The sequence below is a fragment of the Oryx dammah genome, unplaced genomic scaffold, assembly GCF_014754425.2.
Source record: "Oryx dammah isolate SB20612 unplaced genomic scaffold, SCBI_Odam_1.1 HiC_scaffold_13, whole genome shotgun sequence".
NCBI lineage: Eukaryota > Metazoa > Chordata > Mammalia > Artiodactyla > Bovidae > Oryx > Oryx dammah.
Window position 1 is genome coordinate 51,432,351 of NW_024070197.1, and position 21,940 is coordinate 51,454,290.

The 21,940-nt window shown below is 55.9% G+C and overlaps 1 protein-coding gene across 1 annotated transcript in view; it reads right to left on the minus strand.

The window, feature by feature from the left end:
• The window catches only part of LOC120872970 (junctophilin-3), a 31,183-nt gene extending 9,451 nt beyond the window's left edge, over positions 1-21,732 (minus strand). Inside the window, exon 1 of the mRNA XM_040253728.1 lies at positions 21,051-21,732. Coding sequence (XP_040109662.1) covers positions 21,051-21,432 — 382 coding nt within the window. The 5' untranslated portion in view covers positions 21,433-21,732. The remainder of the gene's footprint in view (positions 1-21,050) is intronic.
• Positions 21,733-21,940: the final 208 nt, after the last annotated feature.

Sequence of the window (21,940 nt, forward strand, 5' to 3'; positions counted from 1 at the left end):
TGGAGCGCTGCAGTGCAGGGGGTGGCAAAAAGTCAGACACAACTGAGCGACTGAACTGAACTATAAAGTCTAGAGAAAAGCGAGTGCAAGTACAGACACACACGAGTGTGACGCATGTATTACAGCCAGTGAGCCCACACTGACACATCTCACCCCTGGTGTGGCCCGTCCCCGGATTCTGGATAAATGCAACAAGCATCTGCCGTTACCGAAACATGCAGAGTGTCTCCTTGCCCTAAAAGCCCTCTGCACTCGGCCTGCTCACCTTCCCTCCCCCAGCACCTGGCCACCGCTCAGTTTATACCATCTCCACAGTGCTGTCCTTCCAGAAAGTCGAGGGGTTGGACTCAGTATGAAGCCTTTTCAGACTGGCTTCTTTCACGTTGCAACACACACTTCAGACCTCCGCGCCTTTTGTGGGCCTGAACCATACTGTGTCCTCCACTCCAACTCAAGAGTACCTTTGTTGCTTAAGTTTTGGTGATTACGAATAAATGGAAGGTCTTTTCCACATCAGAAAAACAGAGAGATGGGTCTAACCTCAGATGAACGAACGCTGTTAAGTGAAGTGAAAGTCGGCTCAGTCGTGTCTGACTCTTTGCGACCCCATGGACCATACAGTCCAGGGAATTCTCCAGGCCAGAATCCTGGAGCGGGTAGCCTTCCCTTCTCCAGGGGATCTTCCCACCCCAGGAATCGAACCCAGGTCTCCTGCGTTGCAGGGGCTTCTTCACAGCTGAGCCCTGTCAAGTCAGGGTTCTACTGAACTTCCCTGCACTGGCTGCCTTCTCAGCTGGAGGCACCAAGAAAACACTCCAGGGCACTCGGGTTGGGAACCACAGCCACAGCGTCCAGGGACACCATCCGCTGACATCCGCCGAGCTCTCACCATCTACGGAGGGCCAGGACCTGCCATCACATCAGGGAGCTCAGAGCAGTGGGTGACTTGTCCGATGCCACACAGCAGGCAGGGGTGAAGATCTGAACCTCCCTCCTCCACTGTCCCCAGAGCTGGAAGGGGCTGTGGGGATGAGGGGCCAGCCCAACCCCGGCACCGTCAGCTGACATGTGCACCTCTGGGGTGAGTCTAAGGAGCGGCTGGTCTGTACACCCCAGTCAGAGGTCCCTTCCCTGAGCTTGGTTCCCTCTGGGCTGCACTCCCTGGGGAGAGCCCCTCTGCTTGCCTGTCAGCCACCCTGACCTCCCTGCAGAGTGCTCGCAGAGTGCTCACAGTGGGCCCCACGGAGCCACAAGGGAGACACTGCCCATTTTACAGACAGAAATACTGAGGTGTGATGAGGTTAAGGCTCTTGCCCAGAGTCCTGATGGAAGTGGCTCAGCCTAGGACCCCTGCTACACGTGCTGGGTTCTCAGGCCTGCAACCTTTCTCCACTGCCCACCGGAAAACTCTGAGAGGGGTCTGCATCGAAGTACACAGCCTCCAGCTCCCACCACCCCAGGGCCCCTGGCCCAGCGGTCCTCACTCAGGGTGGCAGGATGACTCACCCCACAGGAGGCCCCTTTAGGACGCAGCTCTGTGCCGGCACTGAGGGGCTGGCCCCAGAAGGCGGGAGGACCCCGGGCTTCGCTCAGGCGTCAGCTGCTGCTTCTGACCCAGTCATGTCGAGTACAGCCTCCCCTCTCGAGTCAGCGCTTTCAAGGCACAGGCTGGGGAGATCTGGGCATCCCTCCCATAGCCTCCAAGTTTCAGCCGTACGTCCTCTCAGGCCTCAGTAGCGGGGACCACCCCTGCCCACCTCTCCTGCCCCTCCCCCTGGGCCTGAACAGGGGAGACGGGAATAGAAGGCAGGGTTCCCAATCCCGCCACCCAGGAAGCCTCCTTCTGAGCCCGTGCCTCCCTCTCTGGTCACCCAGGGGATATCGTGATTCAGCGGCAGAATCACGGCAGGGCTGGCCTCTTAAAAGTGAGGGGGTTACAGAAGCAATTGTGAGGTGTGGCAGCGGGGGCCATTGGGCAGGAGTGGGAGGAGGAAGCAAGGGAGCCCCCTCCTTGGGGAGGCCCTTCACCAGAGTGGCTGGAAGTCAGGCAGGTCTGAGCACAGATCCTGGAAGGATGACCCGACCTGAGCCTCTATCTGCAAAATGGGGGTAAAATTATTTCCCCTCGGGCTAAAGAAAGAGGGGAGGAGCGAGGAGCTGGAGCCAGACCGACACTCAACGCCTCCAGAGCTGCCCTGAGACACCTGACGTGGCTGTGGCTCTGCGTCCTCTTCTGTGGAGGGCGACAGTCCACCCTGGGGACACCCAAGGGGAGAAAGTGGATTTGTACTTGCAAAGCGCCTCACGACGGTGCGTGGCAGGTTCTGCATTAAGTACATCACACCAGAAGCCACGACTGTCTTGCATGTGACCAGGCAGAGGACTTGGGGGCTGTGAAGAACGGTGGTGGCCGTGGCTGCTTTGGGCTGGGGTCTCCGAGAGCTTCCGCAACCCAGGACCTCGATGAAATGCAGATTCTCGGGCTCCCTGGGCCCCTCGAAGCAGACACTCTAGGGGTGGGCAGACCACCAGGGCTATAACACCCTCTGGGTTTCTCAGCACTTGAGGTCAAGCACCCAGGTTGTCCTGTTAGAACCCCTGCAGGACCTTAAGCTAATGACTGACGCCCCATCCACCCAGAGACGCTGATTCAGTGGTCAGAGGCAAGGCCTGAGCAAAGGTGGGTTTTAAAAACTCGAGGGGGACTTCCCTGGTGGTCCAGTGGCTAAAACTCCACACTCCCAATGCAGGGGGCCTGGGTTCAATCCCTGGTCAGGGAACTAGATCTCACATGCCGCAATGAAGATGGAAAATCCTGAGTGCTACGACTGAGACTCAGAGCCACCAAATAAATAAATAACCATTAAAAAAAAAAAAAAGAAGAAGAAGCTTGCGTGTGATTCTTATTTCAGGAGCAATAACCATTTTCTTTGTTACATTTTTTGAGGACCAAGATTTTGCTGAAGAGCTACCAGAGGTCAAGCTCCCAGCTTCCCCCCGGGCCGCAGCCTCTGTTTCACACTCTCTGGGGAGCCCTGCCGGCTCTTCTCAGGGACAAGTGCTGCACACACTCACCAGACACCCCAGGACCGTGGCCTGGGCCCAGGCTGCAGGCCAAGCACCGGGGAAGGACGGAGGATTGGGGCTCAGGTGGGTCAGATCCCTCCAAGATGTGACGAGCTCTGAGCCACTGTCACAGGAAAACACCCAAGCCCAGGGCTCCCACACCCCTGCCAGCCTGGGCCCTAGTGTGCAGGGCTTTTTCCAAAGCCTTCAAATGTGGAGAACAGGCTCGCTGGTCACGCTCAGTGTGAGAGCCTCCCCAGGGTCCCTCCCTGTCCCCTCCCTGGCTTCCTGTGGCTTGGGGACAGCCCCTCCTCTAAATGACCGGTTATCCCGACCCATAACCACCAGACACCTTCTGAGTGCCAGGGGCTGAGGGTATAGAGAGCAAAGAACTTCATGGACCTGAGATTTAGGGGGACAGATTTAGAGACACTAGGTGAACCGCACCCTGAAGAAAGCTAGAGCAGGGCAGCAGGGGTGGGAGGTCGGGGGGAGGAACATGGGTGAGGCCACCTGCAGGGGGCGACACTGAGCGGTCTCCACGCTCAGCACAGACCATGTGCTCAAGAAATTATTTTCTCCAAACACAGACTTCACCATGTCCAGGAACAGATTTCCAGGTTTGGGTGAGGGGTGGGGGGCTTCGTAAAGATGTCTCAGCTTCCAGGAAACTCTTTTTAAAAGAAGCAGGGTTCAGACGCTCTGGAAAGCAGTCTGGCAGTTTCTCTTAAGTGGAGAGGTCCAGCCTGACCCAGCAATTTCATTCCTGGCTTGATACCCAAGAATGAAATGAATAAAACACAAGTTGACACACAAACCTGTACAAGAATGTTCACACAGCAGTACCGCGTGAAACAACCCAGAGGTCCATCACTGGACGACTGGATAAACTGAATGTGGTCCTTCCATATGCTGGAATATTACCCAGTCTTAGTACCCATGTGGCCTGTAGTCAAGCTTTGACATGGATGGACCTTGAAAACGGTACAGGGAGAGAAAGAAGCCAGACAGCACAGGGTTCCAGCTCCATGAAGTGTCCACGGTGGACAGATCTGCAGAGACAGAGAGCAGATTCCTGGTTGCCGGGGGCTAGGGGATGAGCAGGGGGTGATGACAGCTGTGCACAGGGCTTCTTTTTGAGGTGATGAAAATGCTCTAAAATTGACTGGTGATGCCTACACAACTCCGAATATACTAGAGCTCACGCAATTGCACGCCTGAAATGGGGGAACTGTGTGTTGTATGAACTGGAGCTCAAACTATAAAAAACAGAGCCTCCGTCCCCAGAGGCCCTGCAGTCTGAGCAGGGTGGGCCCTCGGGGGGAGCTGGCCCCGCCCTTCCTCTGCCTTGGGGAGTGGCCCGGGGGTCTCTGCACGTCCCCCCCACCCCCACTGACAGGCATCACAGCTCCCCTGACCACCCCAGTGGGGACATGACCACTTCCAGTCAAGGTCAGGAAAAACCCCTCTGATTACTGGGTTCCATGGGGGCCCCCACAGACAAAGACTCCCAGAAAGCCTGCTCTGCAGCCCACGGGGGGCCCACAACCTAGGAGTATTTCCAAACTGTGCTCTGAACTCCCACAGAACACCCCCAAACCCAGAGGCCCTGGCAGCAGGTAGGGTGGAGAAGGCTCCGGTCAGGACTCCCCTCAGGAGGTGGGCTCTCTGACTTCAGGCCATACATCTGCTCCCGAGGTGGGGGCGTGCTGGGGCAGGGACCCCCACCCCAGGATCGGTGGGCTCCCAGGGGGAGGGAGGAATTGGGGATTGCGGGGGAAAAAACTGTATCCTTATTTCACTGGTGGCAAACTGTGGTGGTGGTCGCCAAACCCGGGACGCTGTCACCCCCGGAAACGGTACATCCAGTGAGGGTGGCTGCAAATGCCCTGGAAGAGCGTTACACCCAGGCCTGCCGGCCAGAGAGCTGAAAACACGGCTCCCACGCCCACTCTGCCAGACGCTGGAGTGGCCAGCCGGGACGGGCCTCGGCCTGGGACACGCAGCACCACTGCCCTGAACCCGCCTCGTGGACCCCAAGGGCAGAGGGAGGGGCAGCAGAGGCCCACACAGTGTCCACCGGCCAGCAGACCCCCCACCTCCACTGCCCCTCCAACTCAACGCCCAAGGGGACCGGGGACCTTCCAGAGAGGCAGGGCGCTGGGAGGACTCAGGAGCCCCCAGCGCTGCCCTCTGAAGCCTGACTGGCACACGCTCAGAATCACCCCCGATGACCCTCAGGCAGCCCGCTGGGCAGGGGTCCAGGCCTGGGGTTCTCCTACAGGATGGCCCAGGGAGTGCCTCCGGGCAGAAGGAGGGAGTGTCCCCAGGTTGGGGAGTTCTGATCCACAGTGGGGTGAGGCAGCCCTGAGTTTTTACCCCAGGACTTTGGACCAAACTGACAGCAGCTCAAGTGGGATCAGGCGTGGGCTGCTTGGGGGATGGGGACCCAGTTCTACCGAGGGCCCCTCACTGTAGAGAGAAGGGGGCGCAGGGCTGAACACTGAGGCAGGGGTGCCTGCCTGGAGCATGGGAGCAGCCTGGCCGCCGGCAGTGAGACAGGCCACCCACCCCCCATCACCCCCGGCCCTGCTCAGGCTGCTCTGGGCTTCAGGACAGCCGGCCTCAGGGGACAGCTGTTGGGGCTTTATGGAAAGGTGCGTGGGAGGGGCTGGGCACTGGGCTTCTGAACAAGGGGGACTGAGAAATAACACGTGCGCCCTTGGCGGGGCGGAAGGGCTCATTCTCTCTCACTGCCCCCGCGGCCCGCCCCCGACTCCTTGGCTCTCCCTCCCCAGCCCTGCCTTTCTGCCCTCCATCTCTCTCTGCCCTCCCAGTCTCTCCTTCCTTCTGTCTCTCTCCCCTGCTCTCCTCCCTTCCTCTCTCCTGTCTCTCCACTAACACAGTCAGTAACAAGGCAGCCTCCAGCCCCGAGAAAACCCTGACTTCTGCTGTACTTCTGCCGCACTCTCTCGGGGACTCATAATTCATTTCTTCCGTTTGGGCTCGGCCCCCTGGACACAGCCACTGAGGCCCCCACGCAGGGTGCGCGGGTCCCCAGTCTGTCTGGGCAGCACGGGATGCTGGGAGAATCCGGCCCGGCTGTAGACTGGGACCTTGGGCCCCAGCGGGTTACCTCCTGGATCGTTTCTCCTGACCATCGGGTTGATTTTGTGCAGACAGAAGGGTCCCCACGCACCGGGCAGGGGGTCTGGCCCCCAGGCATGGCCGGTTGTGCCCGGCCAGACACAGCCAAGCTGGTCCCCCACCCCTCACCCGTACTTCCCAGGGCTGCCTTGTTCTCTCTGCCTCTGGGGGTGATTAAACATCTCCTCCTTGTGCACCTCTGACACCTGCCTCTCTCCTGGAACTCTCAAGTCTCTGTGGAAAAGTGCTGCCCTAGAAGGTGTTCCCAGATGCCCAGACATCTGTTGGTCCTGTCCAGGATTCGCTGACACAGGTCCCTAGCCTGTGCAAACACACACCCCGCCCTGGGGCTCTCGGACCTCTCTCTCCCCAAGGCCTAGTTCATTGCCCAGCACAGTCAGTGCTCAGTAAATACCTGCGTGGGTCCCCACTTCCCTACAGACACCACTGCCGTTCTCACTTGGCTGGTAACACGGAGCCTAAATACAACCCATCACAGCCACCTCACTGAGAAGTAGACAGGACCGCCTGGCCCCTTAGCTGGTGTGCTGAGGTCCCAATGTTTACTGAGCCCCTGCTGTGTGCCTGGCACTGTGCTAGGTATTCGGGCCAAGAGAAAGGCACCCACAATGTATTTCAAGGAATCTGTCACCCAAGGGGGCGGCAGCATGCCAGTGGGCACCCTGGGGGTGGCTGAGTCAAAAAGCTGTAGAATAATATAAAGACAAATAACCCCATCTTAAAGTGGGCAAGGATCTGGACAAACATTTCTCTGAAGTCTCACAAATGACCAAGAAGCATGTGAAAAGATGTTCAACATCACTGATTAGGGAAACACAAATCAAAACCACAGTGAGACACCACTTCACACCCACCAGGATGGCCATAATCAAAAAGACAGATATAACAGGTGTTCGAGAGGATGTGGAGGGATTGGAACCCTCAGACCCCTGCTGACGGGACTGCAAAACCATGCAGCTGCTTTGGAAGAGTCCCGCAGCTCCTCAAAAGGTGAAACACGGTTACCATCAGACCTCACAGTTCCACTCGTGAGTATTTACCCAAGAGAATGGAAAACATTTCCACATGAAACTGTGTCCACAAATGTTCACAGCAGCAATATTCACAACAGTCCAAGGGTGGAACCAATACAAATGTCCATCGACGGATGGATGGATAAACAAACCGAGGTCTATCCATATAGACTGCTATTCAGTCTTAAAAAGGAAAGAAGGGGCTTCCCTGGTGGCTCAGTGGTAAAGAATCCACTTGCCAATGGAGGAGACACGAGTTTAATCCCTGATCCCACATGCCGTGCAGCTGAGCCCGTGCTTTAGAGCCCAGGAGCTGCAACTACTTTAGCTCGAATGCCCAGAGCCCGTGCTCTGCAACAAGAGCAGCCATCCCAGGGAGAAAGCCATGGGGCACTAGAGCGCGGTCCCTGCTCACCACAGCTAGAGGAAAGCCCACGCAGCAGTGAGGACCCAGCACAGCCAAAAATAAATTTAAAAAGTTTTTAACCAAAAAAAAGGAATGAACTTCTGATACATGGCATGCGGATGGACCCAGGTGCTGAGTGAAATAAGCCAAACCCAGAAGACCACATGCAGAGCGTAGGATTCCATCCACATGAAATGTCCGGAACAGGCAGGTCCACAGACAGCAGGATAGGGCTTGTCAAGGGCTGGGGGGTGGGGGGCAATGAGGAGTCACTGCTTAATGCAGAACAGGGTTTCTTTTGTGGGTGATAAAAAGGTTCTAAGATTAGGCGTTGAGGACAGCTACACAACCTTGTGAACATTCTAAAGAGCACCGAATTATGCACTTTAAAAAAGTGGGTTTTATGTAAATTATATCTCAATAAACACAATACGATTTGTCTTCTCTCAGGGCACAGGCGTAACCTGTACCACTTATGGGATATAATAGGATAAGTGGGGAGAATGTGAAGCACAGAATGGGGGCCACCATCCACCCTTGGGGTTTGTGAAGGGTCCACAACAGCAGCAACAGCAGCTTATTCATGGAGCATCCGTGGGTACCTGGTGTGAGCTCGGAAATCTTCGCCTGAGCTCATGGACCTTCAGGAAGGCCCGCACAGGCTTTAACCGATGGCCTGCGGTCTGAACTCAGCCCTGTGCTCTGTGATTCCATGGCTTCCGGAATCCAGCTCTCCTTCATGACTTGGGCAGGTCACTCTATCCTCTGTCCCTGCTTTCCTGGTCTGTAAATGGGTACACTATGTGGGAGTGATCAGATGACCTCATGGAGGAAAGTGGTGCCCATGTGGATGGGACAAGCGAGGACCAAGTCCCTGGCCCGCCTCTGTCCTGCTGCCCCCTCAGTCTGTCTTCACCCCCCACCCTCCTCCTCCTCCTCCAATTCTGAGTCCTAGGGCCCCTCTGGGAAGATGCCTCCCCTGACTTTCAGCATCCCCTCCCACAGGACGATGTCCCCTGAGACCCAACTCACAACCCTCACCATACCCTGTCCTCCTCCGCCCCACATCCACTCCTCCCTGGGGTCCCCTCAGCCCCCAGTTCCCAGGCACTGTCTGTCTGCACTCCACCCCCCTGCTCTGCCCACCTCCAAATTCTCAGGCCTCTGGTTCTCCCTGCGCACTGTCCCGACCCAGATTCAGGCCATCATCCCCTCCCTCTTGGACACCTGCACCTCTCCCAGGGGCCCCCAGCTTTCTCTCTAGCCCCCCTTTTCCTTCCCCACCCAGCAGCCAGAGTGATCATCCAAACACAGCCACACAACTGCCGCATGGCCCAGCAAGCGCACACCTGGGCATTTATCCCAGAGAAATGAAGGCTTAGGTTCGCACAAAGCCTCTGCGTGGAAGAGTGCAGCGGTGGTATTCATGGCAGGCCCCCGCGGGAACACCCCAGACGCCCCTCAACGGGGACAGGGAGCCTCTCCATTCACAGAGGAGCACAGTGGGCAGCGAAAGGAACCAATGTTGGCAGGAGCAATGGCCTGGATGGTCTCCAGGGAACCACAGCGAGAGACAAAGGCAGCTCCCAAAGGCTACATCTGTAGAATATTCTTGAAACGAGAAATGACAGAAATGGAGAGCAGGTCTGTGGTCGCAGAGGCTGAGGAGACCGGTGTGGCGGGAGGGGGAGGGATGGATGTGGCCCTAAAGGAGGACGGAGGGTCCAGGTGGTGACGAGATATTCTGTCTGAGACAGTACCCACGCTGGCATTCGGATTATAATACCGTACTAGAGTTTTGCAAAATGTTACCCCTTGGGGCATGTGGTGGAGGGTTCAGGGGATGTCCTGTATCATTCTCACAAGTGCGTGTGAATCTACAATTATCTGGAAAGAAAACATTTAATTACAAAAGCACAAACACCAGATCGCATGCTGCCCTGCTTAAATCGTTCAGAACCCTTCCCTGGCCTCTGGACAAAATCCAGCATCCTTCCCGCAGCCCGGAAGCTGAGCTCGGACACCGTTGGGCTTTGCCTCCCTCGGCTGCAGACCGAGCTCTGCCTCTGGGCTCTGCACGTGCTATCCTCTCCGCCGGCACCTTCTCTCGCTCTCCACAGGGCTGCCCTCTCACATCTCCAGCTCCTTGCTAAGGGGTCATTCATTCACTGTCCAACCCCGAGTCCCCCTGCAGCAGGCGCTGTGACTGGACCGGGGGTCACAGCCAGGAACTTGACAGATGGGCCTCTGCCCTTCTGGAGCTTCCAGTCCAAGGAGAGAAGATGCCACAGGAGCCAGTGCACAAGCACGGGTACACACGGAGGGCCCAGGGACACCGAGGAGCCAGCGAGGGGGGGCGGGGGGCGCCACACCTGCAAAGCCACAGACCACCCTCACCGTCCTCACCAAAGTGCATTTCGACTGATGCTTTTTATCTCAGAGTGACCCACGAGCAGCCGGGTCTCCAAGCTCACCAGTAACAACCCAATGGTTGGGGGTAGGGCCTCGAAACGCACACGCATTGGCTGCACATCCCCAGGTAGGCAGTGGGGCCCCAGCTCACGCCCCCTGGCTTTTCTCCTACAACCAGTCTCCGAGAAAGCCTGTGTGGTTTGTGACAGTGGCCGGCCACATAGGATCTCACCTGGCACTCTTGGCAGGGCACCCCCCAAGCCCCTTTAGTCCCTGAAACCCTCCCATTGGAAACCCCTCCAGGACTTCCCACAGTGCAGGTGCTGCCTGGCCCACATGGAAACATCTCCTGTCCCCATTAGCCATCCTCAGCCCTGATGCAAAGACCCGCTGGGGTGGGGGCACAGGTCTTCTCAGCATGGTCCGCAGGACCACCTGCATCAGGCAGCCCCACTGCAGGCCCCCGGGCTCTCCTTTGGGAGCCGTCCAGGCAGCCCCGGTCAGACCACAAGTAGTTTAGTCCCTGTTTCAGCCTTTCCCATCTCCCCTTTCTCTCTGAACCTCAGGCCCACCCCCATCTGTAAAATGAAGGGGTCACGCTTATCTCACAAGGGGACCACAGGGAAGAAGCCTGGGAAGGGACTTCCCTGGTGGTTCAGTGGTTAAGAATCCGCATTTCCAACGCAGGGTTCAATCCCTGGTCGGGGAACTAAGATTCTACATGCTAACAGGCAACTAAGCTTGTGCACCCCAACTACTGAGCACGTACTGCAATGAAGAACCCACACGCGGCAGGGAAGACCCAGCATAGCCAAAATTTTTTAAAAAGGAAGAAGAAGGCTGGGTCACTCCCAGATCAAAAGGCCAGACACCCACCAGGCATGGGAGTGAGGGTAGCTGACAGAGGGTAGCTACAGGGAGCATGATGGGAGGAAGGTCAGGGCGCCAGAGGCTGGCTGCAAGCGTGGGCCCTGGAGGGCTCTGGGAGAAGCCTCGGGCTGTGGGCCTCTGGAGTGGAGCATCGTGAGAAGGGAGGAGGGACGGAGGGGCAGGGGAGGCCCACTGCCCACTCCTGCCCTATGCCTCGGACTCAGACCTGTAGGAGTCCGCAGGTCCTCTGTCCACCTCCCACTGGCTGTGAAATCTTGGCATGTACGGATACCCATGGAGAATGGTGAGGTTCTCATCTGGGGTCTACGGAGAAGCCTCAAGGAGTCTACGACCCCCAGAGGTGCCCACAAAATGTCACAGGACTTGCCTGCCCCTGGGAGAGGGCCAGAGTTCTTGGGGCCTGGGAGAACCCAAGTGTTTACAAATATGGACAAAGGCCCACTGGAGGCCCAGGCTCAAAAGATGGTGTCACACTCTCCAGCCTCTGCTTCACAGTGAGCCATGGGCTTCGCTGGCCCCAGCTTCCTCAGCTGTAAGGAAGGGGGTGAAATGATGGCTCCACTGGGGAACACCACCGCTTGGGACTGTGGGCAGCTCTGGGCCAGCTGAGCCCAACATCCAACAGTCATGCAACCTCCTAAAGCCACGGAACCTGCACACTTCACCTTCTCATCCCCTAAATGAGGCCCCATGGCTTACCCCAAGGAATCCCTGGTGGCTCAGTGGTAAAGAATCCATCTGCAATACAGGAGACGTGGGTTTGATCCCTGGGTTGGGAAGATCCCCTGGAGAAGGAAATGGCAGCATTCCTGCCTGAGGGAATCCCATGGATAGAGGAGCCTGGCGGGCTACAGTTCATGGGGTTGAAAAAAATCGGACATGACTGAAGCGCCTGAGCATGCACACCTTACCTCAAACCACTGATTTAAGGACTACAATTGATGCTTGCAAACTGTGGTGCTAGAGAAGACTTGAGAGTCCCTTGGACTGCAAGGAAATCAAATAAGTCAATCCTAAAGGAAATCAACCCCAAATATTCATTGGAAGGAATGATGCCGAAGCTGAAGCTCCAATATTTGGCCACCTGATGTGAACAGCCAACTCACTGGAAAAGACCCTGATGCTGGGAAAGACTGAGAGTAGGAGGACAAGGGGGTGATAGAGGGTGAGATGGTTGGATGGCATCACCAACTCAATCAACATGAGTTTGAGCAAACTCTGGGAGATAGTGAAGGACAGGGAAGCCTGGCGTGCTGCAGTCCCTGGGACTGCAAAGAGTCAGACATGAGTTAGCGACTGAACAAGAGCAAAGGACTAAAAGCAATAACACCTGTGGTGAGCGCACAGCTCAGTCCTTGGAACAAAGTGGATGTTAAGACAGTGAGTATCCTTCTTCTGGAGGAATCTCCTGGCTTCAGGATTCCAGTTAACACATATTTGCATTGGAGCTCTTTCAAACCAAAACTGGTATGACGTTGCAGTGGGTTGAAAAATGTCCCCCAAAAGAGATGTCCAAGTCCTAAGCCCTGATACCTAGGAATGTGCCCTTATTTAAACATCTTTATTTACTTTTGGCTGGGCCAGTTTGGCATGTGGGATATCAGTTCCCCAACTAGGGCTCAAACCCATGCCCTCTGCAGTGGAAGCGTGGAGTCTTAGCCACTGGACCGTCAGGGACATCTCTTGTGTGCTCTTATTTAGAAAAAGGGTCTCTGCAGATGCAGCGAACTTAATGTCCTTGAGATGAGATCATCCTGGATTTTGGCTGAGCCCTAAATCTAATGAGAGGCATCCTTTCAAGAAACAAAGAGGAGACACAGAGAAGGAGGCCGCTGGCGATGGGACAGACGTGAAACATCGCTTACCCTCATGGATGTGGTGCTGGGGAAATGCTAGTCTATTTCATTTTTGTGAGCCGTGTGACCCAGAATTTAAAACACTCTGTCCAGAGCAGTGACTCTCAGCCCTGCCTCCTCTGTCACACGCCCAAGCCGGATGCCACCGTCCAAGATCCTGGCTGGAGAGGTGCAGCATGGAGCCCAGACACGTCCCTCCCTCAAACCATCCCAGTGATCCCATCGTGTGGCTGAGGCTGCTCTGCATCCAAGGCCATCGACCAAACACATAAGAATAAGAATCACCTGGGCAGCTTGAAAAAGGACTCAAACACCCAGGCCACACCCAGATCGTCCCATCAGCATCTCTGGGTGGGGCCAGGCACCAGGTATTTTTCATAGTGCCCAGATGACTCTGCGTGCAGCCACAGTAGGAACTGGAATGGAGCTGCCCACATGTGAACCTCCTGGGCATCTTGCAAGCACGAGGATTCTGACCCTGCAGGTCTATAGGAGACCTGCATTTCTAACAGTCCCCCTGGACACCATCCTTGGTGGAGCTACTGTGTGGCTGGGGATGAAAAGGGCTGCCTAGCACCGTGGTTCTAGAGGTGGGGTCCTTAGACCAGTAGCATTAGCACCAATTGAAACTTGTAAGAAATGTAAATTCCTGGGGGTACCTCTCAGACCCAGGAGGCCACCCATCTATGTTAACACACCTCCCAGGTGACTCACACGATCAGGCGGAGGACACACTGGCCTGGGGTAACAGACAGTGGCAGGCCAGCACCAGCAGCAAGACTAACCCTTGATTCAACTGGAGGTCTCCAAAAGCACCAGGGAGCCCTCTCTGTGTCCAAACCAATAACACTGACATTCCTGGGAATTTGTGAGATGACACATATGGAAACAATTGCTATGGTAGCTCAAATGGTAAAGAATCTGCCTGCAATGCAGGAGATCCGAGTTTGATCCTTGGGTTGGAAAGATCCCCTGGAGAAGGGAATGGCTGCCCACTCCAGTAATCTTGCCTAGAGAATCCCAAGGACAGAGGAGCCTGGCGGGCTACAGGCCATGGGATCACAAAGAGTCGGACATGACTGAAGTGAATAACACTTTCATCATGGAGATGAGAAAACCAACGCTGAGGACAAGCCTCCTTCAAGGCCAGCAGCTTCAGTCCTGGTGTAATGACCACACTACCCCCTGTCATCCAGACTCGGCTCAGGTGCCCCTCTGAGGATGCCTCCGGGGCTCACTTAAGGACAGACAGGGCTCTCCCTTCCCTTCACAGAACCCTCACCTATGGCATTTCCTTTTGAGATGCCCAAAGTCTGGCATGAGAAACTCCTAATTATTTTACATACTATGGTTTTGTACCAGACTACATATTCTTCTGTAAAAGTCATGTCATGCTGTTTCTTGTGTTTTAGATTTTATTTGCTTATTTCTTTTCCAACAGCCTACATTACTGCAAACTGTGTACTGTATACATAGTGCTATGGACAATGCTTGTATCTCCCCAGAACCGTGTGGGCTTTGGGAATGATGAGGTCATGAGGGTGCAGCCCACCACAATGGGATTGGTGCCCTTACGAAGGAGACCCCACAGAACTCCTCTGTCCTCCCCCCATGTGAGGACACAGAGAAGCCGGTGGTCTGCAACCCAGAAGGTCCTCACCAAACACTGAATCTGCCAGCGCCCTGATCTGGGACTTCTCGGCCTCCAGAAGCATGAGGAATGAATGCTGTTGTTTATAACCTCCCCATCCCCCACCTGGTCTATGGTTTTCTGCTGCAGCAGCCCAAAGGGACAAAGACACAGAGTCAGGCGCAGCAGATACTGCCAGGTGGACCCACTGAAAATGGTTTCAGTCTTTATGCTGTGAGCATAGTAGGAACTTGGGAAATGCTGCTCAATTACTGAATGGATCAAGCTGAGGAAAAGGGACCATTAGAAAGTGGACAGATGAAAGGGTACTTATTTTTCTGCTTGTGTTTCCTAGCACTTAAAAAAATTATTTGGCTGCCTTGGGTCTCAGCTGCAGCACGCAGGCTCTCTGTTGCGGCACACAGCCTTCTTTGGTTGTGGCACACGGGTTCCAGAGTGCGTGAGCTTAGTTGCAGCACATGGGTTTCGTTGCCCCATGGCACATGGGATCTTATTCCTCCAACCAGGATCCAGGCTTTCCTGGACCACCAGGAAAGTCCCTTGCTTAGCATTTTACAATGAACGCTGCTCATTAGACAGTGTTCCAGCAATATCTCCTGGCCACAACTGCCTCACAGCATTAGAACATCTTCTCTATTATTCACTGTATTCAACCCCATCCATCTTACTCATGTAAAATGCTGGCGGGTCTATGAGCAACAACAGAGCTGATAACAAAACAAAACCAATCAGGGAATTTTAACAGCGATGCTTTAGAGGGTTTTAAAATTTCCCTTTAACTGTCTACATCCAGTTCTAAGTTCTTACAACAGGATGGATGTGTGAAATGATGACAGTGAATGAAATTAACAAATACTGCTTCATTTGCCCATGGATTCATCCCACACATTTACTGAGTGACCACCGTATGTGGGCACTACTTCGGTGGTGGGACACACAGCCCTTCCTGCATGACTCTTACGCTCCACACTGGTGCTGTACAAGACGACTTTCTGTGATGACAGAAATGTTCTGTCTCTGCACTGTCCAAGGTGGTGGCCTCAAGTCACAAGCAGCATTTGAGTGTGTGGAATGCAGCTAGCATGGCAGAGGCACTGAGTTTCTAAATTTCATTTAATTGCAATTAATTCAAATTTAAATTCAAATGGCTACATGCAGATTGGGCAGAATTGGTTCAGATGACTAATCCATTGATGTTGATTTAAACAGAACAGAGGCACGACCATCTTTCATTGTCTGCAACAGACAAAATCCTTCCTTTGCTGCCGTGTGTGCGCTTCCTGGTGTGCACGTTTTCTCTTTATGTGGCTGTGCCACGTGGCATGTGGGGTCTTAGTTCTCTGACCAGGGATTGAACCCACACTCTCTGCAGTGGAAGCTCAGTGTTAACCACTGGACGACCAGGGCAGTCCCTGGTGTGCACTTGTAACCCTTGTACACCCCATGGGAACTGAACACACACAACCCAAAGCAGAAGTAAACCTCAGGTTTTATTTGCATGAGTTCTACCAAAGGACCCCATTCCAACCCTGCCCACCCTAGCTGGGAAATGCCCCCTTGGCTCATAAGAAGACACCGAGACACTGAGAAGGCATTCAACCGACCAGTAGACAAGGTCTTAGTGGACAAAGTGCCCAGAGGGAATCGGAGCAAGGCCATCTCCCAGCAGCTCAGGCAGAACAGGGGAGCGCTCTCCATGGTGCTGAACGGGCCGCTCCCGTCTCCGGAACAACGGGCGAGCCGGCCCCTTGCGCTAGTCCACAGAGCCTGTTTGGCAAAGCCAGGACGCCACAGAGCACCACTTTCATCAACCACGTGCCCTTTCCCAAGCCAGGAAACTACAAACTGGGGAGCAGTTGATCCAAGAGGGGACGAATCGCTGCAGAAAATTCAAACATCACCTGTCCTTCCAGGGCTCAAAAATCTAATATTGTGCTGACACTGAAGGACCTGAGGAGTGTTTTATATAGACTTATCAGCTCAGGGTTGATAGCTAGCTGTCTTTAGAGCTGTGGAGGCCTGGCGGAAGATGGGGAAGAGAAAGTCTTGAGGAAAAATGGCAGACGCTCCTGGCCCTGCCCTCATGCCACCATCACCACCTTTTCCTGGGGGCTTCCTCTCTCCACAGGCATCCTCAGAACATGGACCCACAGTCTCCTGTCCTTGGGTTTGTTGCATGAACTGTTACTGTCAGCGAGGGCTACTCACTAGCTACCTGGTGGATGGCTATTTTCGGAGGGTGCTGATCCTCACCAGCTCAGTTAGGCTTCCTAATATAAAGCCCGTCAAATTGCTCCAGGGCTGTGCTGGGTGAGGGGACTTTTCAGTAACACTCCTCCCTCAGCTATTAGTGGCAACAAAGAACTAGTTATTTGCTTTCCCTTCCCCTTTCACCTCACAGAGCCTTTTCCTTCACCAAAGGGGCTGAAAGACTCTCTGAAGACACACTTTCATCTGCAACTCCCTTTCGTTTCTGAAATGAGTTCCTACTGGTGCAATATCCCTGTCCATGGACCTGCTTCCTCCTAAATTAAGCATTTGGATTTAAAAAAAAAAGTTCACTTTTCACATATTCCAAGCACCAATGGTCATTTATTTTGATAGAGGGTTTCTCCCACTTAAAGGGGGGGTACTGACTGCCTAAATGTGTATTTAAAGTGGAAACAAAGCCGCAGACCTGTATATGTACCTGAGCCCTGCTCTGTGGCTGGCACCCTCTCTTTACGGGGAGAGCCACTTCTCGGAAGGAGTGGAGGTGGGGGGACCTGGAGTACCTGGCAAGTGAACAGAGCTGGAGGGCGCACGTGGCTGTGTTTTGGGGGACAGGGTGGAGACCGTCTCTGGGTGACGTGTACTGTGTGCGCGCACGCAGGCGCAGGGGGGTCTGAATTTTGACTGTGGGCGTGTGTGATTCGTGTGGGCCGAGGGATCTGGGCCAGTGAACGGAATCTGTATGTGAGGGGGAGCGGCCGGGTGTGTGCAATGACTCACATCTTTCGGGCTGTGGGAGGGTTTTATTTGCGGGGGGTAAATTTTGGTCTGAGGGATCCTGTGCACATGGCACCCGGCAGGAAATATTTACCTGTGCAGCAAAGCAGGGGTCCATCAGGTGCAGAAGAGGGCCCGGGTGGGGTGTCTGGCCGTGTGCACCTGCCTGCAACTCCTCTGCTGCCCCCAGAGGAGAAGGAGGGTGTGGAGGGAGAGAAAGAACAAGGATAGGGCTTTGCACAAGGGAGTTCAGAGAGAGGTGTTCCACACAGAAGCAAGAGCTTGGGAACTGCAGCCCTGAGTGTGATTCCAGGTGCCGCCCAGTACGCAGCAGTCAGGTCACCTGGCTCTTCTGAGCCTCTGCTTCCCAAAGTGGGAAATGGGAGGAAGGAGAAAACCAAGCCCGGAAACGAACAGGGACTGAGTGCTGTAGTCATGCAGACACTCGCCACATGCCCGGCACACAGTAAGTGTTGAGCATGGCCATTTATCAACATTTTCATGATCATTATCATCATGTCTGGCTTTTGGTTCTAATAGCGGTCATTGTAAGTGACAGTCATTGCATGTGAACTCTAATAATAAAACGGTGCTAAATAATAATGAATGCTTCCTCTATTCCTGGCTCTGCCATGTATACCACCTCAATTAGGCCCCCCTACTTCACAGTCATCGCTATCGGCCCTCTGTATGGCTTCAGAAACAGAAGCTCAGAGATGTTAAGTAACTCACCCCAAGGTCACAGAAAAGAGCAGATGCACAAATGGGACTCAAGCCCAATGGATGTCGACCCCACAGCGTGTGCTCCTGCCACCCTTGTGCCCTCAGGCCTCACCATCTCTTCAGGGTCACCCGACAGACAGTGGAAGCCACTCAGCTCGGTTGAGTGAGCAATGCCGGCCTTGCGCCTGGGGGAGGATGAACCTGGAGGAGGAGGAGTTGGCAGAAGTGTCCCCAGTTGAAATGGATTCCATACCAATTCCAGCTAAATGTAGAATACATTTGCCGTTGGTGCATTATTCATGAAAATCACCGTTTCCCCAAGTCAGCACTGGGAACTGGGCGGCTGCCTGCCCCACATCCCCATCCCCGTGTGCAGAGGAAAGGAGGGTTGGAAGCAGGACCATGAGCTCGTTAAGGCTCTGCTGGCCCTCTCTAAGCATGACCCACGCCGCCTACCACTTGACTTGGGAGCAGGCGTGGAGACCACCACTCAGTTCTGGTGGATTATGAAACATCATGTCAACTCTGCTCGCCCCGCGCACTGCTTGAAGGCAAACATTCTCAACAGCCAACCCCTCCTAGTGAGAGGTGGGGACCGGGTTCCAGTAGCCCCAGATGTCTGGCCTGATTATTCCAGGCCACAAAGGTCAGTTCGACTTTCTGTGCTGCCTTGTCGCCAACCAAAAGGCAGCAAGTTGGCCTGGCACCCTACATCCTTGTGCCCACCTCGGCTGGCACACAGGTGATGGGATGTGAGTGAGGAAAGGGGGGTCCGGGGTCCCACCCTGGACAGACTGGGGGTTCAAACCCTCGCCTCTGCCACCAAAGGTTGGGGGCTCGATACTGTCCCATGGGCTCCAGGGCCTCCCTGGCTCGATAGGTGGTGGACATGACTCCCTCCCCTGCAACCTGTGAGACTCAAGCAAGATGATGTGGAGGAAAGCATTTTAGGGGGTGGACACAGCGGAGCTGGTTGGTAGCCGATGAAGACCCAAGGATGTCCACCCAATGACAGCAGCGCTTCTCACAACAACATAGCCTATCTTACACTCATGGCCCCCACAGGATGGGATCCTCTCCTCCCAGTGAAACCACCACCCTTCCCTCTAAAATGGAAGCTCCGCGAGGGCACCTGCTCATAGGCACTCGGGAGGTGTCTGATGAACAGAGGCTAGAATTCCATGGGCCACTGAAGATCTCTGGGGAAGGGGGGCCGACCAGAGTGCTGGACCTCCCTGGCAGACACCCTGCCGAGTCCCACGGGGGACCAGCCCAGCCCCTCTCCTCCCAGGCTCCAGTCTCCAGGCACAGACACAGCTGGCAGAAGCTCCAGAAGGATGGATCTGCAGAGCAGCCAGACCAGAGCCACGGGTGACGGCTGCCCTGGGCTCCCAAAGTGCCCAGCTGGGAGCGCCAGGCTGCTTGGCCGCCCACCTCAGCCACCCACATCTGATGCCTGGGCCTCGCCGTGCCTGCACACACACACACGCCCACGGCCTAGAACCCAAGGAAGGCTGCCTGTTCGGCCTGGCCCTGGCACCCCAGGGTCAAGGAAGCTCTCCAACCCACTCCAGGAAAACAACAACAGCACAGAAGAGGCCGCCTGGGACGGGGCGCCATGGCTTTGACAGGCAGGAGCGTTATATAATTAACTGCCCCCCACGCCTCCTCCCCTCGCAGGAATAACGAACCCTGCCTCTTAGTTGCATAAGCCAAAATAATAATTACTCTCCGGCCCTCTGACACTCCTGGATGTGGCCGGGGAGCAGGTGTTTAGCACAAGCTTCAGGAGCCTCAGAGAGCAAGCAGGGGACCGCACGTACGTTTGTGACTCTTGTGCCCAGCAGAAGCACACAAGTCCCCTCCAGTTCCCACTCCTTTCCCAGGCATCCAAGCCTGAAAAATGAGCCAGCCGCCAAGAGGGAGCCACTCATCAGGATAAGCTCCCAGAGGGGGGAAGGGGCCTCTGGGGAGCAGGCTTGCTTGGGGTCTGGCTTCCAGGAACAGAAGTGCCTCACACCCCTCAGATGCCCTGAGGAGTGGACACTGGTGTGTCTGGGACAGCCAGGGCTCCCTGAACAGAAACCATCTTAGAGCCGCGAAGGGCGGGCAGCACGCTGGCTTCCGGCGCCGGCTCAGCCGGGAATGTGGCGGCATCTTGGAATGAAGGCACGGAGCATCCCTAAACTAACGGTGAAAATGATTCAGCCACTGAAAGGCGAGATTCCTGGGCTCGCGCTAAACAGATGGGCCTCCCTCCCTCCCGCCCGCCAGCAGCCTGCTCCAACAGCGCTAGCCCCGCGTCCAACCACCTAGAAGTTTATTGCCTTGTTGTGATGGTTTGGGTTCGCGTCCCCCGCCTCTAGCTCTCCCAGCCGCTCTCTCTCCATTGGCTTGGGTTGATCAGGACTAAGAGAGGCCCGGAGGCACCGCAGGAAAAACAAGCAGCAGAGCAGGGGCCTGACTCCCAGAGGCCGACACCCAGGGAGCTGGGCCAGCAGGGCGGGTGGGGGGGGGCCTCTCCCAGCCCCCCTGCGCCCTTGCTGGGTCCCAGAGGAGGCCGCGGGCCCAGCCTGGCCTTTCCGGCCTGCTCTTGGACGATGCACTAACACCCGGCTCAGCTCCGAGGCTCCTGGGCCTGGCACTGCTCCCAGAAAGCCCCCAACACCCTTCCGCTGGCACAGGGGCGCTGTCCCCCACCAGGCAGTGAGGCAACCTGTAGCCAAGGCCGCTGTGGCCTCCAGGGAGCCCCAGGAAATGCCCCAGGTACCCACGGCCCTCTGGAGGGAAAAGCTCGACTTCCCCAGAGATAAAACAGAAGAAGCGAGAGAAGAAGGTCCCTCCTCCGCCAGCCCCCGCGCGCCGGGCGCACCTACCTCCATCGGAGTAGGTCTCCGTGCCGTAGCCGTCCTGCAGCCCGTTGCTCCAGGTCCCTTCGTACTTGGCCCCGTTGCCCGTGCACTCCCGCACCCCGTAGCGCCCCTTAAATCCGTGCGTCCACTCGCCCTTGTACACCCACTTCCCCTTGCTCTCCAGGCCGATGCCGTGGCGCTTGCCCTGCGCCCAAGTGCCCTGGTACGTGTTGCCGCTGGGCCAGGTGTAGACGCCCAGTACCTCGAAGCCGTGGCTCCACGAGCCGGTGTATTCGCCTTGGCCCTTGGGGCCGGTGCAGACGCCATGGCCGTGCGCCTTGCCGTCCTCCCAGCCTCCACAGTAGGACCCTCCATCGTCAAAATTAAACCTGCCCCCACTGGACATGCATGTAACTCGGTTTGCAAATCCCGCAAACGGTGAAAAAAAAAAAAAAAAAAGGTGATCAACAAACCGGAGTCTTGGTTGGCTGGCTGGCTGGTTTTGTTTTGCCTTTTTTTTAAAGGAAGAATGGAGAAAGCAAAAAACACAGCGAACAGATCCCGGGCGGCGGACGGCCGCGGTGTCGGCTTCGGAGGAATTCAAGTCAATTGGGGGCGATTATTCATTTTCGAGCTGCGCCGCGGAGCCTGACCAGCGTCTCGCGCTCCCGCTGGAGACAGGACCGGAGGGGAGGAGGGCGGGGGGGGGGAGGGGGGGGGGGGGGGAGGGGGGGGGGGGGGGGAGGGGGCAGGAGCAAGAGCGGCTGGTGCGAACGGCTCCACCTCAGCGGCAAGTGCCCCTCGGAGGCGAGCCCGCCGGGCTGGCCGCGCAGGCCAGGCGGGGACGGCGGCGCTCAGGCCCGAGGCGCAGTCCCCCACCTGCGGCTGCCGCGCTGCGGGCGCCCGAGGGCGGC